At 37.5% G+C, this 26,676-nt stretch overlaps 1 protein-coding gene across 2 annotated transcripts in view; it reads right to left on the reverse strand.

The window, feature by feature from the left end:
* The window catches only part of TAFA5 (TAFA chemokine like family member 5), a 579,109-nt gene that overhangs the window by 135,300 nt on the left and 417,133 nt on the right, over positions 1-26,676 (reverse strand). For both annotated transcript variants that reach the window (XR_006387627.1, XM_044276778.1), the window contains exon 3: positions 5,805-5,932. Coding sequence is in view for 1 of the 2 variants with exons in the window: in XM_044276778.1 (XP_044132713.1) it covers positions 5,805-5,932 (128 nt within the window). In the remaining variant the exon portion in view is untranslated. The remainder of the gene's footprint in view (positions 1-5,804; positions 5,933-26,676) is intronic.

Here is a 26,676-nt window from a genome sequence, read left to right on the forward strand (position 1 = left end):
CATTGAAAATACTCATAGACAAGTATTTCAACATTATTAGCTAGAAGAGCATGCTTATGAAGAACAGGGTTTTAAAGCTATTATCATCTTGAAGATAATTACAGTGATCATAGGAAATATTCACACTGTCGCACTGTAACTGCTTTTGGTATCGGTAGACAGTACACAGTAAACTATTCTGCATTATTAGTATAATAATTGTGAATTTTATTACATCACTTCTAATAATAATAATAATAATGACATAAATATATTACATGATTAATAATTAGTCATATATCACAATTAAGACCCCATTAACTTATTTCTAAACTCCCCTATTAGTCATGACAGTTGTAAGTGGTGCAACTGCATTGTGTAACAGATCTTAATGGAACCTTCTTTAAGTTCTGTCAGGTACTCAGTGTATAAACAGTAACATACACCAGGATATTCTGTATATCAAAAAGTAACAGATATATATGGATTGGTCCCTACCAGCAGTGCAAATACATGTCCTCAGCTCTATACTCAAAATCCCGGTGACAGGTTCCCTTTAAATAAAGGGGCCATAGGCTAAATGGGTCAAATTGTGTCAAAATTGACCAATTTTTTTTTTGCAAAATAACATTTTAAAGTAAGCCAACCAAGAGATGGCATAAGGAAGAGAACAACATGAGCCACTGTGATAAATTTAGATTGATAAATATTCTGTCTGTCTGGTTTAGTTTTACCTTGCCTAAAGAAAGTAATAATAAATCCCTATAGCTTTTTTTGTTTTTAATATTTTATTGCATTTATGTGGTCAGTGATGTTTTATATAAAAAATAAAAATAAAGTTTTTTCTGGTGTTTTACTCAATGGGCTAAAAATGCCACCAAAAAACCTGTAAGAAAAAAAAAAATCTACACAAAAATAATAGAATGCATGGCTTTATCATATGTTGTAAAATTAAATGTGAAGGAGCTGTTAAAAATATACCACACTTGACATATTGTCCCTTTATACCTATAGGGCACCTTTACATACAACAGATTTTTGTGCAGAAATTTCAATAGCTGAAAATTAGTACTATTGATGTGAATTAGGCTTATATAAATCTATGTGGTTGCAGCCAAGGTAACTCCATGGCCGGAACTGGTTATTAGTCTCAAAAATGTCTAAAACAAAATCTAACTCATTAGAAGGCACCCATTGTCGGTGAGACTTCTACTGATTTCCAGATCTCCAGTTTGCTCATGGAATTGCAGGTGCAACAGTAATTTGAGCTGACTTTTACATAGAAAAGCTTATAATCACAAAAATGTTGGATTTTTTTAAAAAATCATACAAAATCTTTCTCTCTAGTTTTTTTTTCTGATCATCGGAAATGAACAGAAACTGAAAATATGCCAATTACTAGGATGTTATAGCATTATGTTTGTGACAAAGAGCGTAGACTTGCGCAATTACAACTTTTTATGCAGCATCAGTGTTAAACCGAATACAATAATAATAAAAATAACAGTTTAATCTCCAAGAAAACCTAATTTAATTTCTAGCTCAGATAGCATGTAATTGTGCTAATAGAGAGGAGTGTTTTGTTGCTTTATCTGTAAATAAAGTCTATTAGGAAATGATCTTCTCTAGTAGAAAGTGTGTCTTTGGTATATTTTACTAGCTAAGCATGGAAATCTGTGTCAGAGTGATTACACCTTTTATCCACTGTGAGCTCTCTTTTTAGGTTCCCAATACTCTTTAATTTCCCACTTCAGCTAATTTAGCAATAAAATTGCAGAGGTTTAGTGAGGTTAGCTACTAAGGAAGTGGAGCATGAATGTTCTTTTAGGTTCAATTCAATGAAATCACATAATCTAAAAGAAAGAATTCATTAAATAACAATTAGGCAGAAATGGATCATTGACAAAATATATACAGTTTGATACTAAAATTAATTTATTTTCGCAACGGTATAGAACATTTGGTAATGCAACAAATAAGATTAGATTTTGAAGGTTCATTTAATCTGTGTTAATTGAGATAAAGAAAGCAAATGATTGATAATAAAACCACATGTTGGCACCAGTGAGATGGCGGACATTTTGTTATCCATTGTTTAGTGCTGACTAAGCCCTTTACACAAGTAACACTGTCAGTGATAACATTGCCCTATTATCTGGAAAGAAAAAGATTGAAGATTCCAGCACGGTGATCAAAACTAAAGAATGAAGTGGTGCAAATAAAATACAAATAATGAGCCCATGTTCTATTCTTCCAGTGCACTGAAAGGCAATCATACGTTGGATATTGTCATTGATTGCTCTAAGAAACAAGTCCCATATGAAGGTGTGGTGTTACTGGGAGCAACCAATCAGCTTTCAGCTGTCAATATCTATTGAATAATAATAATAGCTACTATGATATTGTGGTTGCTATGGGCGACTGATCCAGTTTCATTGGATTTTAAACCAATGTGTTTGAAAGATAACAACCCTACAATATATTAAAGTAACTGTCCTCTCCCACTAAGTAACTCACTGTTTCCAATAGACTCTGGCAATGTTTGTCAACTTTAATATAAATGTAATCTTTATTAACCCCTTACTGACAGCTGCCATATATGCATGGCGGATGTTGGGTTTTTAAAAATGGCACCTACTCCGGAACTGAGTAGGCACAAAAGATGGTAAACGCAGACACTCTCTGGCAGAGTCCATGATCATAGACACCGATCACAGACTTTTAACTCCTCAGATGCCGTGATATTTTGCAGCCATGGCATGTAAGTGGTCAACTGTGCTCCTGGGGACCAAACATAGTGATTCTGCCACAAAGTGCAATAATAAACCATAGCAGTCTATGGTATAAGTGATTAGACAATTGCTTGCTAAAGTCCATTGGGAGAGCTATAATAAATTAAAAAATATATATATATATAAAAAAACACTAAGAAAAGTTATTTTTTAAATAATAAAAATCAAAATTCAAATCACTTCCATTAAAAAAATAAATTTAATAAAGATCATTAGTATTGCTGCATCTAAAAATGCCTTTTACAGCTTCACACTTAGGGTCCATTCACACGTCCATAGTGTATTGCGGATACGCAATACACCGGGCCGGCATCCCTATAGAAATGTCTATTCTTGTCCAATATTGCGAACAAGAATAGGACATGTTCTATTTTTTTGGTGAGCCGCAGTAGTACGGAGCCAAGGACCGGAAATGCGGATGCGGACAGAACAGTGTGTGCTGTCCGCATCCTTTCCGTCCCCATTGAGAATGAATGGTCCCTCACCCATTCGGCAGAATCGTGGAACGGATGTGGACCCATTCTACGGCCGTGTGAATGGACCCCAAATGGTATGCAAGGTATACAATAGTAAATGGTGCCTTTTGAAAGTACGGTATATGTTGTCCTGAAAAAACAAGCACTAATATGGCTATGTGAATGGGAAAAATTCAAGGCAAAAAGTAAGTAAAAAATGAAAATGAAAAAATAAGAAAATTTCTATTACAGGAAGAGTTTAAATATCCACATTAAAAGTGGTGGCCAAACACACGACACAGCACAAGGAGGAATGGCAGGCAATACTCTATAAGGATTAACAATGATCTGTATGTTTCATCTAAAATGAAGTACCAGCGCATATAAAAGCATCATATGCTAAGACCAATACTGAAAGACATAAACAGTGCATAACTGGTAATCTCTATGAGGCATCACACGCTTACCTGGGGTTTTGACATGCCAGGGTAAGATACTCATTAGGTAATGTATTAGCTTTATGCACTTGGTTTATGTTGGTCTGAGTATATGACGCTACCTTATTTTGGATGTTATGTGGGAGCATCAATAACTATTGCGGACATACTGATCATTGTTAATATTTACTGAGCATTGCCTACTATTCATCTCTGTGCTTCATTCTGTGTGTTTAGTCACTGCTATTAATGTGTTTTTTTAATTAAGGACATTTAATAAAAAGGGCACATATTACAATTAATAGTGGTATCATATGAAGATTTGATGTTGTCTGACTGAACCTAGTAGATAAACTGAGAAAGGAATATTTGTATTAGCATGGATCTTGTCAAGTATAACAGACACTACTAAAAGTAAAGACAATCCACACATAAGATGCCACATTTCATACACTTTACTTTTTTTTTCTACACCTTTGCTATGTTCATAGGTAATGTAAGAAAATCAGATAAATTAGAGTACGTTAAGTACAGTAAATGATTTTATAGCTCTCCTTTGATACCTGTTCTACTGGTATAATATAAAATCAAAATCAATCCCAATTCCATAAGTGTTCCACTAGGCATCAGTAAGAACAATGCCTATTGTGTAGAGTGGTGAACCAATAAAGTGCAAGAGACATCGAAACACCTGCACAAGAAAGGTGATCCTTGCCTAATTGATTCTTTTTTGTATTTTTTTTTATTTATCTTGCACATTTGTACTTTATTGGTGTTCCCCTTTCACATAAGGGTCATTGGTCATAAGCACTACACTTAAAGGGGTTATCCTGGTAAAGCTAGTGATAACATCTTCAGGATGGGTCATCATTATCATATCAGCGGGGGTCCAAGTCCAGGCATCCCTGCCAATCAGCTTTTTCAGAGAGCTGCTTCACTCAACACAGCTCTGGTGAGAGACACAGGCTTCTGGCAGCTTTCTGAGGACAGCACCATACATCGTATAGTGGCTATGCTTGGTACTACAGCTCAGCCCCATTGATTTAAATGGGGCTGAGCTACAACTAGGCCATGTGACCGTTGTAGAGTGATGTCACTGGGCTAGGAAGAGGCTGCAGCACTCAAGGTCTCGGTGGGGGTGCCACGCTCCCACAGATCTGATATTGATGACCTATCCCGAGGATAAATCATATATATCTTTTTCCTGGATAATCTTTTTAAGAAATGTGGATGTTTTTGTTACTGCATTTCTTGTTTGGATTTTGTGATGGTTACTTTGATCATGTGTTTGAAGCTTTTTTTTTTTCTTTCAAATTATAGAAAATGCCAAAAATTTAAAATAAAAACCTTCTACTACTACTACTACAAAAAAAATTATTCTACTACTACTACTACTACTAAAGCTACTCTTTTCAGTTTTGTTTAAAAGGTTATCCAGATATACAATAAACATCTGCCAAACGGACACTTTTGCCACAGAATCCTTTGGAAATTTTACAGGATAAATTTGGGCTTCTTCCTAACATGGTGTGAATACTACTGTATATATTATAGAATAAGCACAAATCCCATCATTGAGAGCATGGAAAACCAAGATGAACCAAATAGTTAGACTTAAGTGCCTTCAAAGTAATAATAAAAGTGTCCCAATATTCACCCTCTATTCTTTCATTCACTGCTGTACACATGATGCAAGATCATAGGTATCATCCTAAATTTACTTATTACCATATCTGTAACGAAATTATAGTTTTATTCCTGACTTTGATGTGCATTCAGTCAGTTTATTTGGTACCCTGCATGGCCATAAGCTTTATTTCAAAAGCCTAAAAATTACATTTTACAGACAAACATGTTGTAATGCACATTTGTCTATTAGTTTTATTTTTCAAAAACCTAAGGGCCATATTACTAGAAAGACTGCATTTGCTAGCAGGAGGCAGTAAAGACACATTCTTTTTTTATGTATAATTGATGTATTATTTAAACATTTTTACATTTTGCCTCAATTAGGACTAAATTATGCATGGAGAAAGAAGACGTCCAGGAGAAACAATCTAGCTAGGGGAAAGAAAAATCTGTAGGCCTTATAAATCCTCTTTTATATCTTCACACAAATACTGCACACTTTTTATACTTACCGTAGTTGTCTTTATTCGCCCACCTGGTTGCGTGCAGGTCCAACCTGACTTATTGATTAATAAATCGCAGCCTTCCCCTTCTAAACATGGAAGCATTTCACACCACTGTTTCGTTCGGATAATACGTGCTGTAAGAAGAAAAGATGGAGAAATGTGGTGATTTTGTGCCTCTGAGATTTTACATGTCTGTGTAATCATCATCCTTTATAATAACTAGTTCAATGAAAAATGGGTCAATGACTTGTCCCAGTTAAATAACAATTAACAAATGATAAACTATTGTCACATGATAACACTAAATGACCGATTCTCGCTTTGTTACATGAATGATTCATTAAAGGACAAATATAGCATGTATTATAGTTTGACAAAGATTGCACACATTTCTATAAAGTAACACATGCTACATCGAGGCTCTTGCATACAAAAAAAAGAAAATATAGCAAAGACAATACGGAAATGTTCATGACAAACACTTGGATTGCACAAAGTGACAGGCTACATCATCATTGTTCAGAATTTTGACCATAACAAATCATCTCAGCGAAGTTGCATTATTACAGTTGCATCTTATCTTCTCTTACATGGGCGTATGGCCATCACTTTGGGGGACACCCGAGCAAGGCACTTCCTCTACTGGGATCCAATGTAGAAAACCGTCATGTATTAGTGGCTCGTTTACATGGATAGTAGCCATACAATGCTAAAGGGTGGTGGTGGGGGGGGGGGGATAAGGGCTCTATAGAGTGCTTAACATTGCCATTGCTCAGTGATTTCAGTTACGGGAAATCTGACACAAAATTCAAGCCAAAGGGTATTTGTAATTAAGGACATCCCTGAGTCATTGAAGCACCTTTGTTATTTAGCCCGTTATTTTCTGCTTTATGAGGTTATCCAACAAAACTTATGGTACCTTTAAACAGCTGGACGGAGCATACAATTGTCGGGAAGGAAGCATTCCTTCCCAACAATTGCCTCCTTTTCAGTGAAAGTGAAGAGGATCAGTTACCTGCAGCGATCTCCTCCACTGTATGGATAGGAGTGATCACTAATGCCATTGATCGTCCTCATACAGAATCATTGTTTGCCGGCATCAGAGTTTTTATACACCACGATCTGCAGCCCACAAGTGATAATTTAGGTGACTGTCCCAATGATCATATTGCTTGTTCATCGAGTAACCAGTGGCACCTTTAAATGGGCTTATTATTTATAAGTGCTCGTAGCAATAATCTGTCAAAATATCAGGCATTGTAAAGGGGTCTTTATGTAACACCTATCTACAGGATGGGTGATAAATAATGGATCCCAGGTGTCCAGATGTTGGGACCTCTTGAGATCCTAAAAAAGAAGGGTCTGAAGTCCCCTCATTGAATAAGGCAGTAGTGCTCATGTTCATGGAAACATATTGACATGTATATGTACCCCTTTAATATGTTACACATACCAATACCAGGATGTGACTCATAAAATGTTATAGTAACATAAAGGGTGACAGCCTCCTTTCAAAGAAGAATGAACCTATTCAAATATCATTTTATTGAAATGCCTTTCTCGATATATTATATATTCAAACAATTCACAAACTTCATGCATTAAATAATCAAATAATTCACAATAGTCTTACGCATTTTATTTAACATATCTGTTGACATCCTTACTGGAATATTAGTATTTAACAACACTTTAAAAGTCAAATAATGCTCCATATGGTAACAGATTTTACTCGAGTCCTTTGACCATCTTGCTTTCTACTTAAACCAGTGTTGTCAAAATATGTGTTTTTGGATAGCTTTGAACACTACATCTGCTGATCATTCATTCATGCAGTCACCAACTGCCAAAGCCATGGTAAATCTCCCAAGTGGGATGCCGCATATTTTTTTGACACAAAAAAGTGAGATAAACCTTGTCCGTCAGCCATAAATTTGATCAGTCTTATCCGCCTAGTAAGATCTGAATGATTAAAACACAGGGAAAAATCTTCCACAATTCCTACTTGTATTATCTAAGCAAGGCATTAAGAAGATTGTGCTTTATTGGTGACAGCTGAAACGGTGAATATTAAAGGGGTTGTCTGGTTTTTGATATTGACAACCTATGCTCACAATAGGTCATCAATATTAGATTGGTGAGGGTCTAAATCATATGATCGTACTGTTTACATGCTCGCTGTCAACATTGCAGCAGCAAGTAATTATAGCTCCTCCATCCCATTCAAGGAGCAGTTGTAGTTACACTCTGGAGCTGTAATCCAACTGTTCACCGCTGCAATGTCAACGCCGAGTAAGTAAACAGTGGAGAGAACTGGATGAGAATGAGAGCTTCGTGGTCTCTTCAAACAGCAGATTGTTGGGGGTCCCTGAAGTCGGCCCCCAACAATCTGATATTGTTGACCTATCATTGGCAGATCATCAATATCGGAAACCGGACAATCTTTTTAAGCCCCTCTATGGCATCCGTGGGTTTCCTACATATAAAACATATATACATTCTTTCCAGTTTAAATATATATTACCTCTGCTATGCTACCTCTAGAGGGAATTCTGAAACAATCCAAATTAATCGATGTATTTCGTAAGAAGCAAATTGAGAGCATTAATTATGCCATGATAGCCCTTGAGCCCCAAGGATTCATTTACTTTACGAGACAACAACGAAACATTACTTTATATCATTTTGTTCTCAGAGTTCTTCTGTTATCTTTTATGTTTTTATTATGTCATTACATTGTTTGGTGACCTATCACACTGACATATAAACTATCTATTCACATTTTTTAACAGCCACAGCCTGAATTTAATTATTTCCATAGTCTGCATGTTACTACAAGCTCACATTAATTTTGTACTGCACAGGAAACACCCAGCATTGCAAAAAACGAAAATTGTTTCCATATATTCATGACACTGAATACAGACTTTTATAGTTTGCTCAAGCAGGCTCAATATCCCACAGTGCTGAACACCGGAGACACAATGGCATCGTGCCATGTGCATGCAAATCAGCACACCAAGAGCCTACTCTTTGGCTGCAGAATCCTTTATAGGGACCACCTAATGGCCATATCTTACTGCCTCACACATATACTATCTAACCACAAGATATGCTAAATGCTTCAAAAGACACTCGCCTTCCTACAGGGACTGCTTACCATAATGTTCTACTAAACCCTTCTTCTACATAACGTTCAGGCAATGTACGTGTTTTGTAGTATGCTAATTCAAGTAAAATACTACGTAAAAGATAAAGCTGAAAGATTAGTAGACATATAGCTGAGCTGGATCATATGCCCGGATAAACCAAATGACACATAGTGCCATACACCAAAAAGCAGCTTGACTACTTTTATCTTTACCTATCTTTATAGAACCAGCACTATTAAAATAAATTTTTGCAAGCAATATTTTTTTTTTTTACATTGCAGCAAAGGACAAATGGTCCACATGAAGTTTATATCGCCATAAATGAGACATTTGACCTCTTTCTGAATCATACATTATGCGCATAAGATTTAAGAATTAACAAGGAAATCAGAACAAAGAAAGGAAAGTAAACAAACAAAAATAAGGATATACAACCATAAAGCATACATTGCTAGTTACTAATTCAGTCCACCTCTATAATAAATGAGGTGTTGGTTGCCTGACTATACAGTATTATTGGCAACATTTACTGTAACAATGTAAATTACAGATGCAGCAGAGTTAAAGAGGACCTTTCAGTGATTTGTAGTAAGTGAGATAAATATCTGTACCTAGGAGGTACCCCCCGCTGTGCTACCACCCTGAATGTTTTTTTTTAAAAATAGCGCTCCTGCACCCTGTTATGGCCCCTCGCAAATTTCACACTCAGGATGCTAATACTGAGCATTGGAGCAATGGGGAAGAGATGCAATCTTTTTCTGTGGGCATCTCCTTCTCCCCTGGCTGTGACGCTTTGCGCCTCGATTGGACAGCGCTACAGCCAGGGGAGACAGAGACGCCCACAGAGAAAGACTGTGTCTCCTCCCCATTGCTCTGATGCTCAGTATTAGCATAATGAGCTTGAAATTTGCCGGGGGGCCATAACGGGGTGCAGGAGCGCTATTTAAAAAAAAACAGGCAGGGTGGCAGCACAGCTGGGGGGGGGGGGGTACCCCACAGTTACAGATATTTATGTCACTTACTACAAACCAATGAAAGGTCCTCCTTAACAGTCACAGTCATGACGTGTTAACTAGTTGTCATAACTCACCAAGTGGGACTCTTAACCCTGCTACATCTGAATTAGTAGGCCACCATGTCTGGCTCCACTTGTGTGGATCTATAAGAAGGCAGTCATAGAGGGACATATGGTAAGAGTTACAACAAAAGGGGATTTCTCTTTTGTTTTATGCTTGCCTCTGTACTAGCACTGTTATGCTATGCATCTGCCTTACATATGAGTCTGGGTTAGGCTATCGTCTAGCTTGGCCTGGTTAATTTAGGTAGATGCTGTTGATTGCTTACTCCAGGTCTTTTACTTCTCTGCTGTGGGGGACAACAATGCTTTTTAGTTTCATATTATTGTCTGTTGTGTTGTACCAGTGTATCCTGGAACCTGTGGTTCTTCATTAATTCTTCTTGGCTGTATTTTATTGCTGGATTGTATTTCAGAACAGGTTAGGTTTAGTGTATCTATACTTATGTTCACTGTCATTGATATGCTCTTAATCTATATTCCATTACTGGTGTTGATACAGTGAGGAACAGAAGTATTTGAACACTCTAAAGTGTCCTGATTTTTTTTTTTAATTCTGTCTCTCAGAGTGGGAATGCACCTAAAATTAGAATTTCAGACCCCTCCATGATTTCTAAGTGGGAGAACTTGCAAAATCGCAGGGTGTTCAAATACTTCTGTTCCTCGTTGTACATGCTTCATATATGCAACCATCTGCTTGTTGTGCTCTCCAGCCCTTCTGTAAGTCCTGTGGGTATCTGAGTACCAAGTGACACCATTGGTACTAGGGAAAGGTGAGTACTACAGGCGAGGTCCAGTTCTTTGGTCATGTGGTCAACTGGCATTGTTAGTGCCAGTTTCCACCTTTCCTTTTTCAGAGCTTCTTTGGAAAAGGAAAGAATCAATCTGATTGGTTGCTATGGACAACTACAACAGTTTTCCTTTGCACTACACGTGATAAATCTCCCCCACAGTTTTTTCTATTGAATTTAATTCAAATCCCACAAAAAACATTTCTTCATCAGATGCTGTATGTACAGTGGTATTTCACCCAAAAGCACTGCCTATAGGGAAGACTATATCATATATATGGCATCCAATGGAACCTGTGTTACAGCACATGGAGGCTACAGGACTTTACTATGGTGCCACACATGTTCCTCATTTTCGATTATTTGTAGGCTTAGGATGGTTTTACAAACAACATTGTTTAGAAAAATACCACTTCCGTTTTTGATGGCATTCTTAGAGCCAATGTCAAAATGGATTTAGCAGGAAGGAAAAGCAAAGAGACCCTTAGATCGGGGAGGCTGGAATGACACACTGAGCAGTCAGTAACAAAATAAGGTACACACATGGTAGATTAAAGTAGAACTCCCACAAAATGTTATTTTTTCTCACCTGTAAGAAAGGTACATGATATAATCTGTATTTAATGTAATTTTCTCATCAGTCACTGTATTTGTGAGTTATCCCCTCCCTTCTAATTTTTAGCTATGTCATGTGACCAACTCTCTGATCTCCAATTGACACAGGACAGGAAGTCAGTTACTTCTCTATTCATTCCTATGACACTGGGAGTGAGGCTCCCATAGGAATACATAGAGAAACTGACTTCCTGTCCACACATAAGATGCTGTCAGTTGGAGAGTTGGAGTGATTGCTGGTCACCTGATACCGGTGAGAAGCAGAAAGAAGGTATAACTCACAAATACAGACACTGGTGAGAAAATGGCATTCACTACAGATTACATCATGGACCTTTCTAACAGGTCAGAGAATAACATTTTTGTGTGAGTTCTTCTTTAATTCCTAGATATTTCTTCAACAAATCTGCTATGTGCAAATATACTTCAAGAAAGCCCAAAACTGGATAATAGTTTCTATCACAAATGATATATGATATATCTTATCATACTTCCAAACACTTTGAAGATTATACATTTAATAGCTATTCCCTAATTTTATTAGACAGTTGTATTATCATAATGTTTACTGCCATTTAAGCAGAATCAAAATACTGGTTGGCCATGATTGTAGATGACCCTTTAATGTCATATTTCATTTATTTAGCAAAATCACCCTCTTCTACTGTGTTATACATTTCACCTACAACACTGTCATCACAAGCAATGACGCGGTTCATAACTATACTTATAGTAAATTTTCTAAATGTCCTTTCAGCCTTTTTTAAATTATCTATAATCTAATAATCTTGATATATTACATTCACACACAATGCCAAGTGCTATATAAATCAAACGTGACATATCAGTAGTGGCTCTGTTGATACAAAATTTATCTCCCCCCTTGACAGATGACCTCGTCACAGAGTGCTTTAGTCCACTGGTTGCAACCGTAAAAGTCACCCCTGTTTTATATATATATATATATATATATATATATATATAAAACACTTCATAAGATTTACATAAAGTACTCAATAGAAAGTTATATTTCTACATCAATGTAACCTAAATATGAAAGGCATACAACCACTAAACTGTGACCATAGTGACATACTTTCAACAACGATTTTGACATATGAGTACTTCATTTGGAAAACACATTAATTTTATAGTTTTATGAGCCTGGAAATCCATAGGGGAGGTTATGAATACTTATTCAGCACTGTGCCTACTAGTGGGGGGTCTTTATTTTGTGTCTTGAAAAGCATGATTCACAGTGCTTTATCCCGCTGAGAATTCATATATCCTTCATGCTTCACTTTAAAATATGCACAGTAGGGGGCAGAAATAAGTTCATAGATCAAACTTTCATAGAATTGTACCACTAAAATAAAATGGTAATAGTTCTAAGCATCTTATATATTCTTTGTGCGCATATTTGTGACCTTATTATCATATCATAAGAAATAGCTACCGGAGAAGTAAAAGAGCAAGCACTTAGTACTTCATATTTATTGAATGCATTATTTGGATAGTATTTAGCACAAGGTTGTATTTAGATAGTGTTTAACACAAGGTCTTCCTACTCAGATGACCATTCTCTTGACAGCCATTATTTGACAACCATTCTCTTGCCAAACTGATTCTTAAGAGCCTGATAACAGGAGTTTTCTAGGCAGAATTTGTTTCTAAAAAAAGAAACCATACCAAATGTAAAAAAATAAAAATAAAATCATTATCACCTCCACAGATCCACTTCCTTTGATGTGTTGATGTCGGATCGGTCTCCACTACTCTCCACTTTTTGGCCCAGTGGAAATACAATACAGTGGAAATGCCAGCAAAGGTCCACTCATTACTGGTGGAGATAGACTACTGCCAAGGCCAGTGATGTGCTTAGTGGGCCTTTCTCTGCCTTTCCAGTTTGTTAAGCCAATGCATAAAGTGGAAGGTAGCAGTAATGAAGAAGTGTCAGAACGGCAGCGACTGGAAATTGATGAACACGAGTAATCCTTTTAACTATTGCAGGACCTAGAAATGTCAATTAAGTTGATCCTCCCTCACTACATAACCTGCTCAGGGTTCCTGAAAGGTAACTTGCACCGAAAAAATGAATTGTAATCTGCGGGCAGCATGTCATAGAGAAGGGAAATCTAAGTTAATTTGTACACAGGGATTGTCTTATTAGTGATGTATGTAGACACAGATAGCTGTTAGTTACTAATAAGATAAGCCCAGTGTACAACTGAGCTCTGAAACAGCAGAGATTTTATGAGGTTTTTCAAGATTTTAACACTGATGGCCTATCCTCAGTTAATTTGTGGTTTAAGTTTTTTCCTTCATAATGTGTTTTTGAACATCGGTTTTGCTGTGCCAAGATTGGATTGGTGCACAGTTACAGTGTTTAATCTGATTCTACTATTTTTCTAATCCACATCATGACAAGAACCACTCAACTAAGTAAAGGGAAATTACAGGCCATCATTACTTCTTCATTACATTACAAGAACTTAGTGAAACCATAATTTGTTTTTCACCAACACAATGACCCCAAACACACCTTCAGACCTATTTGACCAAGAAAGAGAGTGATGGAGTGCTGTGTCAGGTGACATGGACTCCGCAATCACATGACCTTAACCCACGTGAGATGGTTTGGGATGAGTTAGATGGCATAATGAAGGAAAAGCAGCCAACTAGTTCTCCCCTAGAAACTCCTTTAACACTGTTGGAAAACCCTTCTAGATGACTACCTCATAAAGAGAATGCCAAGAGTGTGCAAAGCTGTCATCAACCAAAAGGAGGCTACTTTAAAGAATCTAAAATATAAAACATAAAAACATATTTTGACTTAAAGGGGTTATCCCATGACTATTGTAAAAACTGTAAATCAGACAACATATAGAAGATGAAAAATTATTTCTAACAAAGCTAGAACCAGCCCTGTCCCTCACATGGATCCACAGATCTCCCCATACATTGCTCTGCTAGATTTATAGCAAGTTGACAGCTCAAGGGGAGTGTCTTTTCTGCTGCAGCTAAGGGGGCGTGTCTCAGCTCTCCCTATCACAGCTGAAGGGGAGTGTCTTTTCTGCTGCAGCTAAGGGGGCATGTGCATGCTCTCCCTATCACAGCTCAATGGGAGTGTCTTTTCTGCTGCAGCTTAAGGGGGCGTGTCTCAGCTCTTCCTATCACAGCTCAATGGGAGTGTCTTTTCTGCTGCAGCTAAGGGGTGTGTCTCAGCTCTCCTTATCACAGCTCAAGGGGAGTGTCTTTTCTTCTGCAGCTAAGGGGGCGTGTCTCAGCTCTCCCTATCACAGCTCAGGAGGCAGTTTATACATTTTATTGAATAACTCAGTAGCTACATACATTTTTTATTACATGAAATTGCAAAAGAATTCAGATCCAGGTGCTGGTTTGAAAACTGTAGAATAATTTTAGTAGGACAATCCCTTTAGCACTTTTTGTTTACTACTTAATTATGTTTTCCTTCATTATTTTCATGTCTTTACAATGAAACTTCGATAAAAAAAAAAAATGGAATGAAAAGGGTTATTCATATTGCACTGCAAATATATATGGTTTGGTTCAAAGTTGGTTTATGGTGCTGTAAACTTCATAAAGTTTCATTATAGATTTTTTTTATATATTTTAAATCTATTTTAAACAAAATAATTAAATAAAATTTCATAAACAGAAAATGCAAGCAACTGACCATAGCCTAATATTTCCATTAACTATTAGGGTACAACCACACGGCACAGTCGTGATCCGGTCGAGTTGCGGCAGTGCTGCTGTCATAAACTGTGCGGCCAATATAACTAATATGCTTATAACTGCACTGTTTAGTCATGTTCATTGTTAATGGCTGTGCGGTATTGAAGTTGCCGCACGGCCTTTAACAATGAACATGACTAAACAGTGCAGTCTTCATTAGTTAAATAAAAGGCAGCTGCAGGCTAATTGGCTTCACGATTTATGATGACTGTGCCATGTGGTCATACCTTTAAACATGTCAGTGACTACCTTTTTAATGTAAAGGAGGACACAACATTTTTATTTGCATACATGTAGCCAGAATATTTGATATCTTCATATAAAGAGATATAATCAGCATGGGCAGTATGGTGGCTCAGAGCTAAGCAGCAGGGCATTGTTGGAGTTTTACAACACCTGGAGGGCCGCAGGTTGAGCATGTTATTCAGTTACTTCTACATGCCAAAAATATGCTAAAATGTGGTAGACTGGTTTCCTATGAAGTTGGTTGGGATGAGCACCTATAACTCAGCCACTGACTCCCCTGCGCCACAACTGTCCCATGTGTAAGAAAAGCAAAGTGAAAATTTCTTCAGCTTCTACAACACCAATACTTATAAAAAGAGAGTTTAACTACTTTAAAATGTTTCACTCTTATCCTGAAAAGTTTCAATACAAAATAAAATAGATACAGTATAAAACATTGTAAAACTACTAATCATTGCAACTAATATTCTAAGCTGCATTACAGAAATGATAAAAATGTGAGGTTTACACCACTAATCAGAGCCACCCTGCTCCCTGAACCCCTGCAGATGGTGAAATCTGTTTTACTAACAAGACAAACTGGGTGAATGACGTCTTGTCAGATGTGATTTGCAGAATGACAATTGATATAAACTAGGGAAAAGTCATGCCGCAATATGAATATAGAACATTCCTAAAAATTTTAATATAGAACATTCCTAGCTATTTGGTTCTGTCCGATACCTTATTAAAACACCAATCTCTAAAATATTGAAGAAGTCGAAGAAGCAATGATTCTTGTTCTTATCTGATGTGCAATGAATGACATGAACTATGGCTACGACTGCGTCAGTGTCAAGAGATCGCCAAGCTTATAGTGAGTTCATCTGCTACATTTGAATAAATGGTTCTCTAGTACAAATTCTGTGTTATGCCTTATGCCATCTAGGCGAGCGTTCACAATTCTTATTTTATATGTTTACTTGTCTCCAGATAGATTTATTGTTTCTGGGCAACACACCTCTGCGTACACAGGACAATGTTTGGCGAATCAAAGATGTTTTTTACCCAATGAACATGCATTTGCTATTTCATCAGGTGATTGGTGGCTCATTTACGCTGGCTGATTATAGGAATGAGAGTTCATGTGAACATTTGCTTCTGCTAATCATCTCTATAACCTGCCTATGTAAAAGAGCCTAAAGTGCACCTTTCATCAGGATCAAACCTAAACCAGGGATACAGCTTGGTGATGTTGATCCTGCTGATGAAAATGATACCTGTCTTGTCAAAATCAGTTACATTGTTCCTGAGAATTTTTTCTCTCTCATTTTTTATGTAAATAAGGGCTTCAATGCACCAAGGGGTGTGGTCAACACTAGAAAGATGAGGAGCTAGGGTGAACCAAATCATTAGGCCCCTCCCACTGGTGCACTATAACCCTCATTTCCAGAAAGTACAGTATCAAAGTCTTTTCTAGGGAATGTTGCAACTGATTTTCAGAAGACAGGTATCATTTGAATCACCAAGATCAACCCTACCAGATGGTATGTCTGGTTTAGGCTGAGTTCACATCAGCATTTTCATTCCTACAATGGAGCAGGAAAATGGAAAGGACAGATTCGGCACATAACTGAGCCAAAAGGAGGCCATGGGCCCCATAAACTATAACAGGATCTTTGTCTCTGCTTCAAAAATCTTGCTCTGAGCGGAAACCTAACGGACACCATTATAGTCTATGGGGCCCATGGGCTCCGTTCTGCTCAGTTATGTTCCAAATCTGCAGGAGAACGGAAAGGCTGAACGCTAATGTGAACTCAGCCTTAGTAGAGTTGATCTTGATGACAGGTTTTCTTTAAATTAATGGACTCTGCTTACCAAGTCACTCTCAAACATCCTTTCCAGGTGGATGCCAAACATAGTATACATATTATATATGTTATAGGAGCTGAAGAGTGAAAAAGTCTTTATGACCATCTCATAGAGAATCTTGTTTAATGTTCTCCAGAACCACAGTTGAAAGTCATGGTCCATTGACTGTGAAATATTCAATGCAACCTAATTTGTCAATTAACACCATTACCATTGTACCCACTAGTATCACAATTTGATTTCCTAGAACCAATTTTAATCTAAATACCATATTTGCTTTAATTATTAATTTAGCCCACTTTGCTCCATATTTCAAACTAGGTTCCTAATTCTTGAAATATATTTCAAAAATAAATAAATCATTCACCTATTAAAAATATATTTTTTTTTTTTTCCACTAGCGGTTTATTGGAAGCCCCAAATATCATCTATTTAGTCTAGCAAACAAATTTATCACATTTTTTCATGCTAAATGTATTACGACTTTAAAAGTATTATTGCAGTTTACTTTCCTTACACTACAAATCCATTTCAGAAATAAGGTTGTTTTATGTATGTTTAATACAATGCAAATTATGCACATTAATATGCATTTATGCACAGTCCACACCTGCTAATATTTGTTTCTGAAGAGCTAATGTGATGATTTCATGTGCTGCTTTTCTATTTGATTGGTCTAAACCCCATCCATTTTAATGTTTGGCAATAAGGTATAAATCAGTGCGAACAAAGTGATTCATATTAAATAATATTAATTAATATAACGCATTAGTACAAACACAAACATTATATATGAGTGAAGAATGTATAATACAATATACACACAACCTGATTGGATACGGACCCACAGAAAAATGTGGACAGTGCACAGATGTCAGCCACAAATGATAGAACCTGTCCTATCCTTGTCCATTTTGAGGGCAAGAATAGACATTTTTAATGATGGGAGTGATAAAATCGCAGAATGCACACATCCAGTATTCGTATTTAAAGATCCGCGCTTTGAAGACTTCAAAATGGATACAGTCGTGTGCATGAGGCCATAAATTAATCTTGTGGCAGAATCATTCAAATTTATTATATGCATATTTTCTATGTAATTACAATATGTCCCTACGTAAATTGTATCTGTCATTTAAAGGGTTATCCCTATTAGGCACACGACCGTTGTTTGGGTCCGCATCCAAGCCACACCATATGCTGTCTATATCCATTGCTCTGTTCGGTGGCCCCGCAAAAAATAGAATATGTCCTATTCTTGTCCGTTTTGCAGACAATAATAGGCATATTTATGATAGGCAACCCATTCCGTTCCACAAATTGTGGACTATACATGGGCGGCATCCGTCTTTTGCAGACTACAAAACACGATGCAGTAGTGTGCATGAGCCCTTATAAAGTAATGGCATATCACTTGACTATACCAGAGGTTGGACACCCAGTGATCCTGCAAATAAGGGGGTTACAGTTCTGGTGTAGTGCTGTATTCCCTTCACTGATTTATCCTGCATGGCAGAGCCGCAGTCATCCACTGTGCAGGAAACTGCAGCATGGCACCCATCAGGTGATAGGTAGGTGATAGGTAGTTATTACACAGATCTGCCTCTGAAATCTAGGCATATTTCTGGTGTATTCCTCTTTTCAGTAAATTTTTATCTACAGTATGTAAACACCTGCAAAGTACCTACGAAATAGCAAACAAGCATATAAAGCATAGATAACTTAAAAAAAAAAAACACTTGATAGAAGTGGCATGCCACTTCTTTATTGCCAGTCTGAGCATAACAATCAATACAAAAAGCCAGAAATTGGTCTATATGAATAAAACCAAATAAAATAGTATGTTTAATGAATAGTTACAAAATCGGTATAGCATTCAGATTTATTTAGACCCTAAAGGTTGAGCTGCAGTTCTTGCAGTTTTACCACCATTTGACCCCACGTCAAGAACAGCAGAACAGCCCATAAGGAATATGGGTAAAGCAAACTATATGAATAGACAGTATTGCATATCAAATGTTGATAAATTCAATATGTAAAGGACCTAATCAACCCAAAACCAAGTCATCTGAATAGTTATTGTGCCAGTCATTTATTTTATCAAGCAGTAGGTTTGAAACACTTGAAGACAATACGTAGATGGACTCTTTCCCTGTCTGGTTTATGGACTCCAGACGGATAAAATTAAGAAATACTTTCCAAAGAGATCATTATTATGAAGATCACAAAGGTCATTCACACAGGCTCTTAGGCTAAAGCATGCAGAATACTTAGTGAAGCAGAAACATTTCTCCATCAAGCAAATTTTCTGCACTCTTCCAAGTAGAAATATGAATTGATCTGAGGATTTATGTAAAATATGTAGTGTAAAATCTCTTCTACATCGATGAAAATGTGTTCTTCCCATTAATTAGAATGAGTGAATTCAAGACAACAAAATGACCAATGGACGCAACAAAGTACTGTAGGATAAGCCTAAAGACTGGCTCCAGCTACGCGGTTTGCATATATTTTTCAGAAATGAAGCTATATGAAAAAAAGGTTACAAGAATAAGGGGTCATTAGAGGACATGTTTTCATTATTACTGACTTTTGATGAATGGATTAAATTGATTAATTTATGTTGGATGTTGTGAAAAGCCGTAAAAAAATAAAATAAAAAAAAAGAACCCTGCTCTCTAATACCATCCATTAATGGAGCTGTATAGAGATGATTGTTGAGATTACATGTGGATCTGTGGCACAGTCATTCTTAACATGGTCTCATGAACTTAACTGTCTCTGCTCCTGGAATAAGCCCAGACGAACTATGGCTGTAGTGCTCTGTTGCTATGGCAACCAGCTCTGCTGGCTGTGGTCAGGCAGAAGGGACACCGGACCAATCAGATTCTGTGCTGGCGTCATATGCTTCCTGAGGTTGGGCTATGTAAATAGGACCTTTCACCAGTCCTGACATATAAATACCTGACCGTGTAAGGCAGGTGAGCTTTTTTTTCTCCCTGGCTGTGATGCTCTCCTCTGTGATTGGGCAGCTCATAGCTAGTGATGAGCGGCATAGGCAATATTTTAATTTGCAATATTTAGCCAATTTTGGGACGAATATTCTCTATAAATTCGAAAATCCGAGAATCTGTGATCTCCAGTCATTGTTTACTTGATTGCGAAAATCGGCATTGTAATATATTCATCATAATTTTGCAATAAATTCGCGATTAGAATATTCAACTCTATTTGTGAATACGAATATATAGCACTATATTCTAAATATTCACGACTTCTCGAAGTGGTGATATTCACAATTAAAAATCGCAATTCAAATATTCGCGCTCAACACTACTCATAGCCAGGGAGAAGGAGACACCCTGTGAGAAACCATTGTATGGATTCACATACAGGATGGGAAACCAGAATGGGGGGCAAAATAGGGGAACGGAGCAGCCCACAGAAAAAAAAAGCAATATCACATCTTATCAATATGCCTTAAACTGCCAGGTATTTATATGGTAATGTCAGGTAATGTACCTAGCTAGTTGTATGTTCACTACTTTGGATTACGGACCTTTGCGTGATTCTTTAACATTGCCTCTGATTATTGATTTTGCCTCTGTCGCGACTTCCTGGTATTTGACTGTGCTTGTCTTTGAGGCTTTCTCCTGGTTTCACTCTGTTGTGTATTTGCATCAGATTTTGGATTCTGATCTGGTCCTGGTTTTCACCTCTTTCTGTCTGTTCCCATTTTTGGAACAGCTAAGAAGGGATGGTCATCCACTTGTGGGCCACTTAGGGCGGATCATGCAAGTAGGTAGGGACAGTGCTGCTGCTGGTGTACAGGACTGCACTGTTCCTTACTCTTTCATGACACATGGGAGGTCATTTATTAAGAGCAGCATTTTAGATGCATATCTTAACAGCCTTTTAGATGGCGGTCGAATTTATGCAGATCCACCGCCTGTCTAAACATATGCCAGCCCTCACTGACGTATCTTTAGATTTTTTTCTATGCCTAGAACAGGCGTAAAAAATGATAAATGAGACAAGCCTACTGGCCTGCCTCCTACCCCGCCCACGCCCTTTTTTTAGAAAAGCTGCAGATTGTGGTGCAAATAAGCTTTGCGCTGCAGTCTATCACAGATAGATGCCAGAAAGTGCTGTATATCTGTTAGTAAATGACCCCCATGGGCCTAAAGAGGACGTAATTAGCAATTACTGATGAGCAAATTTCTTAGAATTCGAGTCAGATTCTTTTCGGGTGAATTGGTCGGGCAATTCAATTCTGGCCTGAATACAATAGACTAAAATCAAAAGTGCTCCAATTGAAAAGTTATGGATGACATTTTTGGACTGTATGCAATTCATAACTAATAGCATTAGTAGCAGACAGCAACATATATGACTAGATAAATGCATGGCAGCTGTTGTTAACAAGCAACCTCTTTAAAAATAAACTGCCCAGTAGGATATTTTTTTGAAAAAAAAAAATGGTGTAAATGATGTTTGCTTTTTCGCAACAAATACCTTCCATTCTATATACACTCGCCACCCGGGCTCATGTGATCCTCTTTCATCTTTCCTGTCTTCTAATCACAGAAATAGCTGAGGTTATTATTTTTAGTAATTTGCCCAAACTGAATCGGCAAAATATTCAGATTTGATCCGAATGTCTGGAAAATTTGGGTTGAATTTGGTTTGTTTAGAACTGATTCACTCATCTCTTGAAGCAAAAATTACCTATCTTCAGCGCAGACCATTGATTGGTGGGGGCCTGAACTCCGGGAACTTTGCCAATTGGCGCAAAGAAGAGTATTTTGTGCCCCTTCATTGTTTACCTAGGCACATTGGGTCAGGTCATCTGTACTTTCACTTGAATGGGATGAGCTGACGGCCCAGGCATAGCCACTTGTACGGCTGAGCTACAGTACTGTGGCCACCTATGGTCCAAAAGAACCCTATGCATGAGAACTCCCTTTTTAACAATTCACTTGCTTTGCTTGAATTCCTTCCTAGTATTTATTAAACTACCAAATATGTGTGTCATTGTCACTTTATACAGAAATTCCTCAGAAATACTCTGTTGGAAACAGAGTGGTTTTTGTTAGCACCTAAGCTAATGCAGGGCTATTTCAATCTAAAGGTATAGACAAGAACGTTATTCTGCTACATGAAAGGTGAAAATGAATGCAATATGAATATGCAGCTCATTAGGATTGTGTAGGGTTATATTGTTAACGGTGACAAACAATGTCTTGGTTGTTGTGTTTGTGACAAATATTAGGTGCTGTACAATGATTTCTTGCTTTACATCTCGTTGTTATATCGTGAAGGACAAAGCAGTTGGTAACTGGTGAAATTATGCATGGAAGATTTCTAGTAAACAACACCCACTTATAGCTCACAGGGAGCACATTTGTGTTCTTCACTATAGGCGAGTTAGCAAATACAGATACAACACGCCAGCTGAAACATGAGTCCAGTTTTGGTTTAATAAAATGTTTGCAGATTGCTAATGAGATGCTATTGGCATCTGTCATAAGGGGCTCATTGTTTTCAGACATGAAAAAGATAAACTTAAGACTAAACCAGGATTCACACGCTGCATGTTCTGCGAATCCATAAATATTCAGTTCTGCTAATGTGTCATTGCTGATATGTGTTAACACCTTCTGTCTGACAGCCAAATTGTCACTAGGAATATTACTTCGTCAGAGATGTGAAGCTGTGGCTTATAAGAAAATAATTATACTAATTTGTATCCAATTAAGAATCTGAGGCTTATTCAACTAACCTGCACAACCTTTGGCTTTGGAGAATGGACCAGATTAAGTCCTAATCAATGTGCAAAGCTGACACTACGCCAAATGATCAAATGCAAGCACTGGTGCAAAAGGGAGCAGGATAGGTAGAATATTAAAGAAGGGCTTTTATGATGGTGACTAGCGAGGTTATCAAAAATTCAATTTGGCTGCTTCGCCAAAGTTCACAAAGAAATTCGACCCGTTTCAAATTACTTAGTCACAAATCACATTCCATTGTATTTAGCGAGCACAATGACGGAGAAAGGTGCTTGCACTGCCCCCCCCCCATCATTGAACCCCTCAGATGCAGCGTTCAACGCTAATCGTAACGTCTAGCAGTCACATTTGTCATATTCTGAAAGTATGTCATATTCTAGGTTCTTTTGCTTTGATATATATATATATATATATATATATATATATATACAGTACAGACCAAAAGTTTGGACACACCTTCTCATTCAAAGAGTTTTCTTTATTTTCATGACTATGGAAATTGTAGATTCACACTGAAGGCATCAAAACTATGAATTAACACATGTGGAATTATATACATAACAAAAAAGTGTGAAACAACTGAAAATATGTCATATTCTAAGTTCTTCAAAGTAGCCACCTTTTGCTTTGATTACTGCTTTGCACACTCTTGGCATTCTCTTGATGAGCGTCAAGAGGTAGTCACCTGAAATGGTCTTCCAACAGTCTTGAAGGAGTTCCCAGAGATGCTTAGCACTTGTTGGCCCTTTTGCCTTCACTCTGCGGTCCAGCTCACACCAAACCATCTCGATTGGGTTCAGGTCCGGTGACTGTGGAGGCCAGGTCATCTGGCGCAGCACCCCATCACTCTTCTTCATGGTCAAATAGCCCTTACACAGCCTGGAGGTGTGTTTGGGGTCATTGTTCTGTTGAAAAATAAATGATGGTCCAACTAAACGCAAACCGGATGGAATAGCATGGCGCTGCAAGATGCTGTGCTGGTTCAGTATGCCTTCAATTTTGAATAAATCCCCAACAGTGTCACCAGCAAAGCACCCCCACACCATCACACCTCCTCCTCCATGCTTCACGGTGGGAACCAGGCATGTAGAGTCCATACGTTCACCTTTTCTGCATTCGCACAAAGACACGGTGGTTGGAACCAAAGATCTCAAATTTGGACTCATCAGACCAAAGCACAGATTTCCACTGGTCCTAATGTCCATTCCTTGTGTTCTTTAGCCCAAACAAGTCTCTTCTGCTTGTTGCCTGTCCTTAGCAGTGGTTTCCTAGCAGATATTCTACCATGAAGGCCTGATTCACACAGTCTCCTCTTAACAGTTGTTCTAGAGATGCGTCTGCTGCTAGAACTCTGTGTGGCATTGACCTGGTCTCTAATCTGAGCTGCTGTTAACCTGCGATTTCTGAGGCTGGTGACTCGGATGAACTTATCCTCCGCAGCAGAGGTGACTCTTGGTCTTCCTTTCCTGGGGCGGTCCGCATGTGAGCCAGTTTCTTTGTAGCGCTTGATGGTTTTTGTGACTGCACTTGGGGACACTTTCAAAGTTTTCCCAATTTTTTGGACTGACTGACCTTCATTTCTTAAAGTAATGATGGCCACTCGTTTTTCTTTACTTAGCTGCTTTTTTCTTGCCATAATACAAATTCTAACAGTCTATTCAGTAGGACTATCAGCTGTGTATCCACCTGACTTCTCCACAACACAACTGATGGTCCCAACCCCATTTATAAGGCAAGAAATCCCACTTATTAAACCTGACAGGGCACACCTGTGAAGTGAAAACCATTTCAGGTGACTACCTCTTGAAGCTCATCAAGAGACTGCCAAGAGTCTGCAAAGCAGTAATCAAAGCAAAAGGTGGCTACTTTGAAGAACCTAGAATATGACATATTTTCAGTTGTTTCACACTTTTTTGTTATGTATATAATTCCACATGTGTTAATTCATAGTTTTGATGCCTTCAGTGTGAATCTACAATTTTCAGTCATGAAAATAAAGAAAACTCTTTGAATGAGAAGGTGTGTCCAGACTTTTGGTCTGTACCATATATATATAATATTTCTGATATTCTTATCCTTTTTAATTTTAATTTGTATTGATCAATAAATGTATTTATATAAAAAAAAGACATCTCTGGGTTACTCTAAATGAAGTGTGCCTGTCTATAAATTAATCTAGTTTGACGGAGTGAGTCAAAAAGCCAGAGCACTTTATCCACAGCAAAAAAGGAGGTGAGCCGCTAAATCAAACAAATTGACAATTTTATAAATGTAGTCAAAATATAACTTATTTTAAAGGAAATGTTCACCAATTTTATGCTGCCCTATCTGACGGCAGCATACACTGGTGACAGAGACCTTGATTGAAACGAATGAGTCATTTAGCTCTCCCTGCCTTTCTTCTCCCCAATGATCTGTGTAATCAGTTAGGGCAGCAAAAAACTGGTGACAGATTTGCTTTCAAGTTGAAGTTGCATATAATTTTAGAAAAATTACAAATAAAGATTTATTATATATACTACATTATCTTGTATTTGTGATGAGACAGAAACAAGTCACACTACTGCCTATCTGTATTCATCCTGGAATCATAGACAAAGGGTCTTGTACTTCTCTCTGATAAGTACAGAAAGGACATCATGAAAAGGTCATCTTATTGTTGTGTCTGTCGACATTTAGTTTTTTATTTATTTAGTTGTATATTTTATCATGTATTATTATATTCACTTGTGAAGCTGCACTTCATTATCTTTAATGTTTTTTTTTTCAGGTGAGATGTTTATGGCATATTACAGGTCATGTAATCAATGTAAGATGGCAAGTAATGGATTTCCTACATAATAACTCAAAGTTATGTTGTCTCTAGATGACTCTGATTTGAATGCCCTAAAGACCACATGATTATCCAAAGGCTATAATGGGCCATCCATATGGCCTCTGGTGAATACACGGATCAGCCATAATATTATAACCGGATATTGTTTCAGTCCGCCTCACACCACCAAAACAGCTCTAGGCCATGGCGGCATTAACTCAACAAACCCTCTAGGTTGTCCTCTGGCACAAGACATTTGCAGCACAAAGATAAAGATAAGCCTCCAATATAGAGCTTAACAAAGATAAAGAAACCCTCCAATATAGAGCATAACTAAAGAGGTTATCTGATTAATTTTAAAAAGAAGCCAAGAGGCAGGGATTGTGACAAAATATTAAAACAAATAAGCTATATGCAGCAGTTTAATCTAACTCTACGTCCAACGCTGCCACTCCAATCCTCCCCACCAGGCTTTGCTTACTTGGCCACTGTGACTACTGTAGCCAATCAATGGCCTTAATATTGTTGTGCTGTATAACATTGAGATCAATGATTGGCTGTGACAGTGACATGGAATATATAGGCATGTCATTGCACTGCGCCATCCAAGTAAACAAAGTATGGTGGCAAGGTTCAGGGCACTGGCACTGAAAGCTGAAGGGGATTAACTGGTCAGTAGAGTGTTTTTATATTATCAAAATTTATGCCTTTTAAGTCATTTTTTTATATATAAGAATACCCATTTTAAGATAATATACTTTGTAGAGAATATTCCATATTAGTAT

This window comes from Bufo gargarizans, chromosome 2 (assembly GCF_014858855.1).
Source record: "Bufo gargarizans isolate SCDJY-AF-19 chromosome 2, ASM1485885v1, whole genome shotgun sequence".
In the NCBI taxonomy this organism is placed as follows: Eukaryota; Metazoa; Chordata; class Amphibia; order Anura; family Bufonidae; genus Bufo; species Bufo gargarizans.